At 36.2% G+C, this 13,505-nt stretch overlaps 1 protein-coding gene across 1 annotated transcript in view; it reads left to right on the forward strand.

Annotated features, from left to right (window-relative positions):
* Positions 1-13,505, forward strand: part of TTC6 (tetratricopeptide repeat domain 6) — a 202,476-nt gene that overhangs the window by 52,532 nt on the left and 136,439 nt on the right. The window contains exons 2-3 of the mRNA XM_047074697.1: positions 2,803-2,895; positions 8,757-8,960. Of these exons, the coding sequence (XP_046930653.1) occupies positions 2,803-2,895; positions 8,757-8,960 (297 nt within the window). The remainder of the gene's footprint in view (positions 1-2,802; positions 2,896-8,756; positions 8,961-13,505) is intronic.

A 13,505-nucleotide genomic window follows, 5' to 3' on the forward strand; every position in this document is an offset into this window, starting at 1 on the left:
TTTTCAGTTTTGTTAGTTTTATTCAATGTCCTTTGAAGCATTGTCATTAGTGCGTAATTTCATATTTTCTGAGGAACTTAACTCTTGTATTATTATGAAATTATCTTCTTTTTCTTGCTAACATTTCTTGTTTTGAAGTGACGTCTACTTTGTCTGATATTAATACAACCACTCCAGTTTTCTTATGATTAATGTTTGTGTGTTATAACCCCCTTAATCCTTTTACTTTTAACTTATTTATATCTTTATACTTAAAGTAGGTTTCCTATAGCAATCATATAGTAGGGTCTTCTTTTTCTCTGCAGTGACAATCTTTGTCTTTTAACTGGAGTATTTAGAACCATTTACATAGAATTATTGATATGGTTGGGTTTATGTTTACTATCTTGCTATTTGGTTTCTATATACCACATTTGTTTATTGTTTTTTTCTTCGTCTTTACCTGCCTTCTTTTAATTATTTTTAAAGCATTTTATGGTATTTTGTACTACTTAATTAGCTTATTTACCTCTTTGTTTTATTATTTTATTGTAGGTGCTAATGGATTTTACAATGTGCATATTTAAATTATCCCTATAGGTAATATAATGTTTCACATATGGTATAAGAAACTTACAGAAGAATACTTCTTTTCCCTTCTCCCATCATTGTGCTATCATTAATGCATATTTCATATCTATATATGTTATAAAACAATACATTACTAATTTTATTTAAACCATTCATTATATTTAAAAAAATTTTTAAAAGAGAAAAATGTCTCTTTTTATTTTACACACATTTTAAATCATTCTACTACTTATTTCCATTGTGTGCATTCAAGGTTTGACCTGATACCATTTTCTGTCTGCTCAAAGTATTTCCTTTAACATTTCTTGTAATGCAGGTTTGATGGCAATGAATTCTTTCACCTTTAGTTTGCTGAAAAAGTATTTCACCTTTGGTTTTGAAAGATAATTTTGCTGGTTATAGAATATTATGTAGACAGTGTTTTCTTTCAGTACAGGTACTCTAAATATGTTGCTTCATTGTCTTCCAGTCTGCATAATTCTGATAGGAAGCCTGCAATGTTAGTTTGTGGTAATTGTTACCACTAATTATTTGTTTCTTTGTACTTAATGTTTCTCTGGATGCTGATGAGATTTTTTGCTTTATTACTAGTTTTCTTCATTTTGATTATAATGTGCTTGGCATAGTATTCTTTGTGTGTTTCTGCTTGAAATTCATGGAAATTTTTGCATCAAGGGTTTATAGTTGTTATCAAATTTGGAAACTTTTGGCCATTTTTTTCTGTACAAATATTTTCTGCTCCCTTCACACTCCCTTCTCTGGGACTCTAATGAAAGATTATGTTAGACTGGGTATTAATTTTCTTTCAGTTTTTATTTCTCTCTGTGATTCATTTGTGTTGTTTCTATGTCTTCAAGTTAACAAATAGTATCTTCCTGCAATGTCTTCTCTGCTATTAATGCCACTCAGTGAAATTTTTATTTTAGATAATGTGTTTTATCTAGACATTCCATTTGATTCTGTTTTTTTAAAGCTTATTTATTTATTTTGAGAGACCAAGTGAGCATGGGAAGGGCAGAGAGAGAGTGGGGGAGGGGCTGAAAGAGGGAGAGAGAGAATCCTAAGCAGGCTCCACACTGTCAGCACACAGCCCTACATGGGGCTCCATCTCGAGCCATGGGATCATGACCTGAGCCAAAACCAAGAGTTAGATGCTTAATTGACTGAGCCACCCAGGTGCCCAATTCTTTTTTTTTTATATCTTATGCTCCTCTTATATATTTGAGCATTTTATGTTTATATTAGAAATTTCAAGGTCCTTATCCGCTAATTCCAACATATCTATCATTTCTGACTCTTTTTCTAATTTTTCTTCTTTTAAGTGTCACATATTCATGCTTCTCCATGAGACTGGTCAAATTTGATTGAGTGCTGAATATTGTGCATTTTACATTGTAGAATATGAGATTTTTTTTTTCCTTTCAAAAGTGATGGAGTTTGTTCTAAAAGTCCATTAAGCTACTTGAAGAGCAGTTTCATCTTTTCCAGCATTATTTTAAAATGTTATTAAAGTCCTAAGAAGCCATTACTCTAGAGCTGATTTAGCACCACTACCAATGTGTGACCCTTCTGAGGTTTATAGTGAATGTACTAAAAATCTAGAGGAGAAAGGGGGTGTCAAAAGTCGTATGGTCAAATGCCCGTTTTAAAGAGGGTAAAACTGAGGTTAAGGGGAGCAAAATAACTTGCCTGTTGATACCTGGTCTGTGACTTTACAGTTTGGGCAGGAGCTGGGTCTCTTTATTACTATTCATTGTTAGACGTTGTGGTGGACTCTCTTCTTACCACTTCAGCTGAATAGAGACTATATCATAGCACTTAGCATTAGTAGTGATGAAAATGATACTAGCAGTTATACTTATTGAAATTTTAAGTATAATCATACTCCTTCTTGCTTTTGATTAGGTTTAAATTTTTGTTTTGATTTTATCTTTCTTGTGCAGCCATTTAATAGCCGTGTTTTACAGTACCTCTACCTTTACTCAATTGTCTTATTAAATCTGATGATATACCTAGAGATGCCAATAATTTAAAAAGCCGAGAAGTCAGAATAATAGACAAAATATTTTTATTGTGTCTTTTGTTTTATATTTCTCATTTACTGCATAGTATTGATTAGCTTGTATTTATTCCCCACTGATTAAATGAGTAGAATTTTGCTGCATTGAATAATATAGCTCAATGATTTTAAAAACTGTCATTATTTAAATTGTTTTCTTTTTCTTCTTCAAGGATACATCTTTAATGGGGAAAGAGTACGGTCACAAGCCATCTCAAGTGCCAGTGGAGCAAGGATTACAGATAAGTTTTGAGGAACCTCAAATGGTAAAGTCTTTAATAAGAATCCTCCCTGCCAATATTGAAGTAGTAGCCTGTCTCTTGTTGCTAGAATGCTTATCTAAATAAAGAATTTATTTTAGAGGTGTGTTTAACTGTAAAAATACCTAATCCAATATCACTTTGAGAGTCTTGGCTGTTTTCGGTCACTGTTGCCGCCTATCATAGACCTTTGGAGATAAGGCCCAAAACTCTTTTCAGAAGGGAAAGATTTTAACAATTCCTCTGGTCTAGGCATTTAGATCTAGAAAGTAGTTGGAGAGTTAATTAAAGGTTATTAGCTTCTAAGAAAGCATCATTTTATTTTTTCTATTATTGATGGGGGAAAAATTTTGTGGAGAAATATGGACCGTTGATGACAGAAGTTTGTTTCAGAAATAAAGTTTCCTTTCCATCCATCATTGGCAAAATATTGACAGGATTCAAAGCAATCTGGAACATATTCCCTATGAATGGGACGCAGCTCCATGTGTATAGAAATCCGTATTTACATAATAACAAATGATGGCACGATGGTCATTTCCTTTATAAAGAATTTGTAAAATATTGTTAAATTGCAAGCTCTATAGTTCCTGAAAATGTGAATCCACATACATAAAACTTCACACTTCATTTTTATGATAATATGTCATGGTTAGAAAATATATGGAATCTTTTCACAAAAGCCATGGATCCAGTGATATTACTTTCCACAACTGGTTAAACTGCTAGAGTTTGAAATGCTCCTGGGTTGAGACCATGCCTTTTTCTGCTTTGTATTCTCACCTCCTACCTCAGGACCCAGGACGTGCGGCACTAATATGTGGCTAAATCAATTTTGAAGCTTTCCCACGTATGCTTTGGGCTTAAGACTGACATCTATGGTAGTTGCCTCTAGGGATCACCATTTACAGGTAGATATTGAAACCTCTGATGTCTAAACTTCTAATAGATATAGTAAATTCAAAATACAAGATTAGTTAGGTGCAGAAAAATAGAAGTTCTTCATTAATAAATGAAGTGACTTAATACCATTTATTATGTTCATGTAAAGTATAGGAAAAGATACCACTTTCAGGAACCTATGAAAAAGGCCAATTATCAGGTGCCTAGCTTAGACATTATCTTGACTATTTAAAATAAAGATTTAAACAAAAATATTGATTTTCTTGTAATTTTGTGGGAACCATTCTCTCAGCTTTGACATTTATAAGCAATCACTGGACCTCTTCTGGCTACTGGCTTTTTAATAGGTAAAGTACCTTTTTTTTTTAAGTTTGTTTATTTTGAAAGAGATAGAACGAGAGCAAGAGGAGCAGAGAGAGAGAGAGAATCCCAAGCAGGTTCCATACTCAGCATGAACCTGATTCAGAGCTTGAACTCACATAGTGTGAGATCATGACCTGAGCCGAAATCAAGAGTCAGATTTTCAACCAACTGAGCTACCCAGGTACCCTGACATAAAGTAAGTACCTTTTAATTTGATACCTGGTCATGGTATAAAGACTCCTCTGTGGTATCTTTCTAGATACATTTTTTGGGGTGCCTACTCTGCTAGAAAGCAGAACTCTACCTGTCTATCCTACTTGTCCCTTGGAGTTCTAGAAGATTCTTGAGCTGAGATTTGTCTGGGGGAGCATAGAGCAACATGCTCTTATTTGAAGAGGGTCTGTTCTTTCTAAGTTGTGCCTGGCATCCTCAGAGTATGTAGCTTCACTTGTGAACATCTCAGTGCCACAGGCCAAAGGTCTGTCAGTTCTTTGATACAACTTATTTTCTTTAAGTACCCACCATTTCAAATATAATAGTTTTTGAATCATCATGGAGAATGATTTCCTCACATAATTATAAAAAAATCAAGGAACTTATTTATTCCTTTTCTACAATGTGATAGATATTGTTGTAGACATGGTTAATACAAAGATAGAAAAGACAGTTCTTGACCTTGAAGAACTCATTGTATGGAGTAGACCAATAGATAAAGAGACAAAGTACAATACCATTCAATGAGTATTCTAAATAGAGACTAAATACATAGCAGAGGAAGAAACTGATATCATTTTCTTTTATTTATTCATTCACTCATTTACAAATAATTGCTGATGATATACAGTGCACTAAGTACTTCAGACATAAAAGATAGGTAAGACACAATTTCCTTTTTAAAACAATTTTTTTTCTTTTTTTGTTTTTTTTTTAATTTTTTTTTTTCAACGTTTTATTTTTATTTTTGGGACAGAGACAGAGCATGAACGGGGGAGGGGCAGAGAGAGAGGGAGACACAGAATGGGAAACAGGCTCCAGGCTCTGAGCCATCAGCCCAGAGCCTGACGCGGGGCTCGAACTCACGGACCGCGAGATCGTGACCTGGCTGAAGTCGGACGCTTAACCGACTGCGCCACCCAGGCGCCCCAAAAACAATTTTTTTAATGTTTATTTATTTTTGAGACAGAGAGAGAGAGACAGAGTGCGAGCGAGGGAGGGGCAGAGAGAAAGGGAGACACAGAATCTGAAGCAGGCTCCAGGCTCGGAGCTGTCAGCACAGAGCCTGACGCGGGGCTTGAACCCACGAACTATGAGATCAAAAACCTGAGCTGAAGTCGGACACTCAACCGACTGAGCCACCCAGATGCCCCAGACACAATTTCCTTTTTAAGAAATCCTCAAATTTTAAGGTTTTTTAAAAATGTTTATTTATTTTTGAGAGGTGGGGGGTGGGGGAGTGGGGAGACAGAGAGAGAGAGGGAGACACAGAATCTGAAGCAGGCTCCAGACTCTGAGCTGTCAGCACAGAGCCCGACATGAGGCTTAAACCCATGAACCATGAGATCATGACCTGAGCCGAAGTTGGATGCTCAACTGATTGAGCCACCCAGGGGCCCCAGACTTTAAAGTTTTAATGTACTTAAACTTTCTGTTCTCAGGATGCCTTTAAACTCTTCGAAAATATTTTAAGGACCCAAAGGAGTTTTTGTTTATGTGGATTATTTCGATCAATATATACCATAATTGAAATTAAAACTGAGAAAAATATAAAATATTTATTCATTAATTTAAAATAATAACACAATTATTATGTTCAATTACATATGAACACAAAACATATTAAGAAAAAAATTGTATCCAAAAAATAATTTAGCAAGAATGGTAGCACTGTTTTACTTTTTTTTTTTTTTTTGCAAATCTCTATAATACCTGATTTAATAGAGAGCTAGAGTCTCATATCTGTTTCTACATTCAATCTGTTGTGTATGTTCTTTTGGTTGAAGTATATTCAGTAGGTCTTGTCTCATACAGATTGAAACGGGAGTAATATTTTAATAGCCTTTTAACATAATTATGGGTACTATTCTCTATTAATACATCCAAACTGTACAAGTGGTAGTTTCTTAAAGATGAGTTGCAATGGGGAACCTGAAACAAGATAAATTAACTTATTGTATATCCTTACATTAAAATCCATTGATCTGCCTTGCTCTTTGAATGGCTCTTTACCCCCGTACACTTTTGTAATCTCATGTGTTAATCATTTGAAAAGTACTGGTTTAGGGGTGCCTGGGTGGCTCAGTTGGTTGACTTTGGCTCAGGTCATGATCTCAGGGTTCGTGGGTTCAAGCCCCACGTGGCGCTCTGTGCTGACAGCTCAGAGCCTGGAGCCTGCTTCAGATTCTGTTGTCCCCCTCTCTCTCTGCCCCTCCCCTGCTTATGCTCTGTCTCTCTCTCTCCTTCAAAAATAAATAAACATTAAAAAAATTAAAAAAAAGAAAAGTATTGGTTCATTGTTCTACCTACTACTGCCTTTTCCATCATCACTGCAAATGTCAACACAGTGAAAAAAGCAAATAAGGCTTAGTATTATTTTGAAAATAGTTTTAACACTGCAGATCATCTGAAAGGGGCTCAAAGATTGCCAGGAGTCTGTGGAACACACTTTGAGAAGTGCTAGTCTGTTGGGTATAGGGGAAGGAGGGTAAGAGAGTACAGGTTGGAATCAGGTTGTCTAGGTTCAAACAGAGCACTGCTACTTACTGTCAGTGTGACCTTGGGCAGGTTACTTAATTCTGTAAGTCTCCATTTCTTCATCCACAAAATGGGGTTACAAACAGTTCCTACTTCATGGAGTTGTGGTGGAAGATTAAATGAGATAATGCTTCTATATGTTGATGATTACAACTGTGATAATGATTACCTAGACAATTATAATACAGTATGATACATGCTGAAATAGAGGCAGGGCACAGAGTGATAGGACCAGTAAACATTTTGTGGAGAAATAAGGCTGGGATGAGTACTAAAGAGGGTCATTTGCCTCTCCTCAAACTTTTCTTCCTCATTTTCTATTTTGGAGGGTGGTACCTTCATCTGCTTAGTCCTCCAAACCAGAATGCTGGGAGTGTGTGTTGAAGCCAGTAGAAGAGAAATTCAAAAGAAAGAGAGTGATAAACAGTGCCAAATCTGTGGTGCATGAAACGAATGAGTTTGTCATAAGTAGACAGCATAGGGCCCATGGCACCTGTCCCTCGAGGGTATCTATTCTGCCATTTTATGAAAAAGATTTTGTTAACCTCTTTTTTTTTAATCAGTGAGGAAAATGAGACTAAAAAGGGTTAATTAACTTGACCAAAATCATACATCTGTTAATTGACAGATACAGGATTTGAATAATGTCCCATCTAGTTACAATAAATTATAATAATGTCCAGTAAGCAGTTTTATAAAAATATGAGCTCCAGATTAAAGTTTAATTTTATAAATGGAAATTTCTTGGTTTAGCCATCCCTTTTGGCATAATAAAGACATTTATGTAGTATTTGGTACTGTTTGCCAGCTTTACCTCTTATTTTACTTATTAGCAAATGAATGTATCAAGAACAAAGTGATACAATTGCATTTTCAAGTCATTCTCTAGAATTCAGATTTTTAGGTAAGTCAGACTAGTTTTATCATCTGTTAATTTGAGGCAGTGAAGTTTTAACTGCCAGTACTCCATAATCCCAAATAATCTTGGTTTAAAATTGGTTAATATCCAAATATGGCTATAAAGATATTTTCCATAAGACTTGGTGAGATACAGATTAAGTCAGTGAGACTTTTTTTTTTTAATGTTTATTTCTTTCTTTTGGGAGAGTGAGAGAGAGAGAGAGAGAGAGAGAGACACCATGAGTGGGAGTGGGGCAGAGAGAGAGGGAGAGAGAATCCCAAGAAAGCTCTACACACAGCATGGAGCCTGATGCGGGGCTTGATCTCATGACTATGAGATCATGACCTGAGCTGAAATCAAGAGTCAGATACTTAACCAACTGAGCCACTCAGGCGCCCCACTGAGACATTTTTAAGGAAGACAAAATAGTTTTAAGAGTGATATTTTGTGAGAATTTTTCATTAGGGCTTGGGATAGAGTTGGGATGTCTGGGTGGTCTTCTTGAGACCTCCGGGTCAGCTCTTCTTTGAGGACCTGAGATCAGTCTTCTGGAGGAGCATCTGGCTAGTAGGAACCACATTTCTTAGGACCAGAGAACCTCGGATTGGGCAGAGGTCAGTTGTTTCTGTGGGCCTTGATTCTGTATGCGTGTGGGGTGAAGTCAGGGTAAGACTGAAGTCTTATGATTTCCTTAGAGTTGGTGCATAATAACCTGGGGGTGGTTGTATTTTCTGAGACAAGAGCCAGAGGAAATAATTTGGTAGCCTTTACATTTTTAACTCAATTTGAGTTTCTATTTCTAAATCTTCACAGGAAACTTACTATCTTTGTTTAATTTCAATCATGCATTTTTATAATCATTTTATGGTTAGAAAGAAACATTGTGTGACTTAAAACTTTGGAAGGACCAATAAGAAGATCTTAAACATACATTTATGTTTTCCTACAGAATGTGCTTGAGGAACTTCCTGAAACTTTATCAAGTATTTTCCAGCTTGAACAAGAGGATGTATTAGAGTGGGGAGTCTCAGAAACAGAAAGCATAGTATTTAAATCTCAGGAAACTCTGAAAGTTCAACCAGCAGATGAATCAAGTAAACTTTTAAAGGATGAACAGCCCATAGATGATTCCAAAGTAGCCAAATCTTTAAAGGTAAAACATTATTTGTGTTGGAAACAGTTATGATTGTTGAGGATGTGCAAATGTGAAGAAATGGCCTGGGTAAGGGCCAAGGCATGGAGGTAGGTTCCCCCTGAAAAAAGGGCTCTCTAATATGCAAATTGTGTTTTGCAGACTTTTAGTCTCAAACCTAATTACAACTCTGGAGAGAGAAGACACATATTTAAGGAGTGAAGGAACCTCAGGGCTTTCAGAAATTGACCAAGAGTCCTCCCATTACCATCTTGAGGGAGTCAGGAACTGTAGCCCAGGGACCAGGACTGGGTGAACTTTGTATATTTTACATCTTTGCCCTGTTTATAGGTTTATCCTAACCCTGAGTCTTTTCCTATTGTGAGAATGCTTTCCAAATTCATTTTATTTTTGTGTAATTTAATAATTTTTACCATGTTTGTGTATTGCCTTACTACTATTTGCTTATTACTTTTCTTTAATCTGAGTTACTTTTTGACTTAAATGAGTTTATTTAAAATGGTACATTTTTTTTAATGTTTAGTTATCCTGAGAGAGAGAGCAGGTGGGGGAGGGGAAGAGAGAGACAGGGAAAGAGAGACCCCAAGCAGGCTCTGTGCTGCCAGCGCAGAGCCTGATGCTGGGCTCAAACCCATGAACTGTGAGATCATGACCTGAGCCGAAATCAAGAGTCGGATGCTTAATTGACTGAGACACCCAGGGACCCCAAAAATGGGTACATTATTATTAGGATTAAAAAAGCCACTTTTTTTTTCTGAACCACAAAACACTGTCTTGATTATTACCATGGATAGCTCTCTGACTTACTCAAATGGATACTACTTCTTGGGTAATAACTTTCCCTCTCCTTTTGGGTCCCCTCTCCCCACTGAAGACCATGTTCCTGCTCTGTTTTCCCCAGTTCAACTGGCCATTCTTCAACCTGTGCCACAAATCCCAACTCTGAAACCTTGGATTTATCTGTGATCTTCCCTTCCCTTGCTTTCACCCATAATCAGTCTCTAAGGCTTAGATACCTCCTAACATTATCATTTTTTTAAGATTTTATTTTTAAGTAATCTCTACACCCAATTTGGGGCTCAGACTCATGGCCCCAAGATCAAGAGTTGCATGTTCTACCAGATGAGCCAGCCAGACACCCTGCCTCCTAACATTGCTTGTAATTTTTTTCCTTGTCTTTTCCAGTTGCCCTCAACCTAGTCTGGGTCCTGGTGACCTTATGTTTGGATTAGTGCAGTTTCCTCCTGTTGTTGTTTTTTTCCTTCGTTTCTCAAGCTCTACTTTCTTAAGTTCATCTTCCTGGCATATTGATCTTTTGGGAATAATGGGTAATAAGGAAGGTGCACAAATAATAGTTGACCAGAGAAAATCCACCATTGCTATGGAGAAAGGACTTATCCTATGATGAGCTACAGACTTCATCAGAAGTCATGCTATCTTTCTAAAGATTACACTTGGGGTATGAAATGAATTCTGCCAAGGCTAAGTGAACCCACTCATTGCTAACTCCTCCAGGTGAATCCTGTGTTTCAGGCTGACACCTTCTAGGTGTGGAGATCTTAGATACTCTTTTCCTTTCTCTTTTCTTTTTTCTTTTCTTTTCTTTTCTTTTCTTTTCTTTTCTTTTTTCTTTTTTCTTTCCTTTCCTTTCCTTTCCTTTCCTTTTACGTTTCCGTTTCCATTTCCATTTCCTTTTACCTTTTCCTTGCTTTTCCTTTTCCTTTTCCTTTTCCTTTTCCTTTTCCTTTTCCTTTTCCTTTTCCTTTTCCTGACAGTATCTTTAAAGACTATGGCATCTTAATGAAAAAGTGTTAGGCTGTTGGGCACAGGTAGTGTTTTCATCTATACTTCTACCTGAACATTGGGACTTTGGAAATAAAATGTGGGCATGAGAGGCAAATGATTAGCTACTAAATGTGTTAAAAAGTGACATGGACTTTCTGGATAGCAATTTAACCACCATGGCCTGGAAGCAATTCAAATCCCTCATTAGAAAAGTTTCACATTAATTTTTTTGGATTGTTGTGACTGCTGTTAAATATTATTAAGAAATTATGGAAATGTATTTATTTTTGGTCAAAAGAGGCAGTCCTTCCCTAAGTTAATTAAATTTATTGAGTATTTACCACATGCTAAACACTTTGCTAAGTGTTTTACATATGTTATCTTATGTTTTCCTAATAACTGATTTCTTAACAAGACTGTATTTGAAAAAACTGACTCATAAAGAAGATAAATAACTTGTCCAAGTATAAATATCATGTTAGGTCATGAAGGCAGGGCTTGGACTGAGATGGTCTAATTCTGGACCCTTTACTCTTTACCCCTTGGCAACACTGTTTTTCATAACAACAATAAACAGGTGTCTGGTTAAGTACAAAAACAGACTCTCACTTGCAAAAATGACTAGGGATGGAGTGTCCTCATTAAACTAGGAGAAATGGTTGGACAAGAAAGACTTGGAGAATGGATTAAGAGAGCTCTAAACTGGAACCAGAAGTGTTTCAAGAGGAGGAAAAGAGGACCAAAAAAGACCTTTATGAATTATTGTTTTTGGGATAGTGTGGGACATATTAAAAATGCCATAGAAAATGGCACTGGAAGTATTCCTGTGACTCATCCCACCAAGTGTCTTGTATTTATTTGCATTAACATTTCAAGATCAGTTGTAATCCATGAACTTTACTCTGCACATTCAAGGTCATAAAATTAGTCTCTAGCATCTCTTGCACAGGAATGGGGAACAATATACTCCAGCAAGCCAGGCCAGATTTGGGGACAAGAAGACCTCTTTTGACATAGCAAATAGAACTACCCAAAAGGTGTGATAAAAGAGCACTGCTCAGAAAAATGTCAGAATGTCTCATTCAGGAAAAGAAACCAAAAAACAGAATTCGATCAGTCTTTACCTTGTTGGCCACTTATATTCTTAGAAGCTCATTAGTATAATAAAGGTTATTAGGACTCTGCTCTAAGTCATGACCAACATGACTTAGATAAATTAAATAAAAAAATCAAATTAGATAATGGTGACTATGAAGAAATGACTGACACAAGGGCTTGTGAGAGGATTGTTGAGCATTTTAGGAAGGAAAAGGGTAAAAAGTCTGTACAAAATGTAGATACCACATGTCCTGAGATTCTAAATGGAAGAAAGTTTAAGAGATGTGGGATGCCCTAAATCCCTCCAGTTCTCAGAAAACAGTTATGAGTGATCTATTCCATTCAGAGTTTTAAAAATACACAAAAGATGAAAGAAGAAATACACATCCATAGATAAACATAAAAGTGGCATGTGGCTGTAACAATTATATCAAAAACCCTAAGATTCAGAATGTGTTTAGGCCTGTGAATCATGCTAAGAATAAAAAAAAAAGTATTTTTTTTCATATTAGTTTAAGAGCAAAGAGAGAAAAAAGGAAGGATAGCCCTGTCATTATGGATGAATAATGTGATGACAACATGTGACAGAGCTACCTTAATTTATTTTTGGGAAAAGGCTGAAGTTTTAAATAAACAGAAATATGACATAGAGAAAAGGAAGCTGATAAACTTGTACTTTGCTTCTCTTAAATCTGACAAGGAGAATAATCTTTAGTTTAGAATGAAAAGAAAAAGAAGCGATAAAAGAAACTTGAAGCCCAAGATTGGTTAAAGCTTTTCAAAGTTAACTTCGATATCTGAGCCTGTCAGCTCAGGTAGATAGGTTGAAGCCTGTTGCACCCCTGTCAGCAGCAGCTTTGAGGAGGTGCTGTAGTTAGTAGGAGAGGACCTAGAAGCCTGGAGACTGGCAGCTGAAAATCTGAGTTTTATTTTTTTAAGGATAAGGGTTATGGTTTCTGTATGTATGCACTGATCTTGGACAAAACTCTGGAATGATTAAATGATTCATTAAAAGAATTTTAACAACCTTGTAAAAGCCCCTGTATACTGCTTATAAGAGGAAACAGCCATCACTTGGAGCCAGCATGAGTTTCCTAAGGACAAGCTACAGAAGACCAACCTTATTTCTTTTTCTAGAATTACTAGACTGAACATCAGAAAAGTGTTAGACCTGGAGTTCAATGCAAGGCTATCATGGTGAAGAGCTTGGCCTACAGGAATGCTCAATCAACATTAGTTATTGTTATTAGCCTTTGGATTATAGCAATCCATTTATGTAAGCTTCCAAATGACAGTTTTGTAGACAAGAGTGCAATCAGGTGAACTACTAGATGGATTTGTAATTAGTTATGCAAAGGATGCACAGCTCGTCATAAGAGTGGACTGCAATAGGGCTGGGTCTAATTCAACATATTTCCTAGTAATTTGGATGAGAATATGGAAGATTTACTGATTGGATTTTTAGATAACATCCAAATGAGATTGGTAAGATTTGGTTGGCCAGACCTCAGATGAAATTTAATTGGGATAAATGTGTGAATGGTTCTGCCCTTGGGTCCATAGGCTAAGTGCATAGATATGAGGTGACGTGATGTAGAGCAAATGTGAAAAAGACCTCAGAGTTTTAGGCTATCACTTAGGTTTGTGATAGGAAGGTAAGTG

This window comes from Lynx rufus, unplaced genomic scaffold (assembly GCF_022079265.1).
Source record: "Lynx rufus isolate CCGP_SWC_20201006 ecotype Redwood Valley unplaced genomic scaffold, mLynRuf1.p SCAF_13, whole genome shotgun sequence".
Taxonomy (NCBI): domain Eukaryota; kingdom Metazoa; phylum Chordata; class Mammalia; order Carnivora; family Felidae; genus Lynx; species Lynx rufus.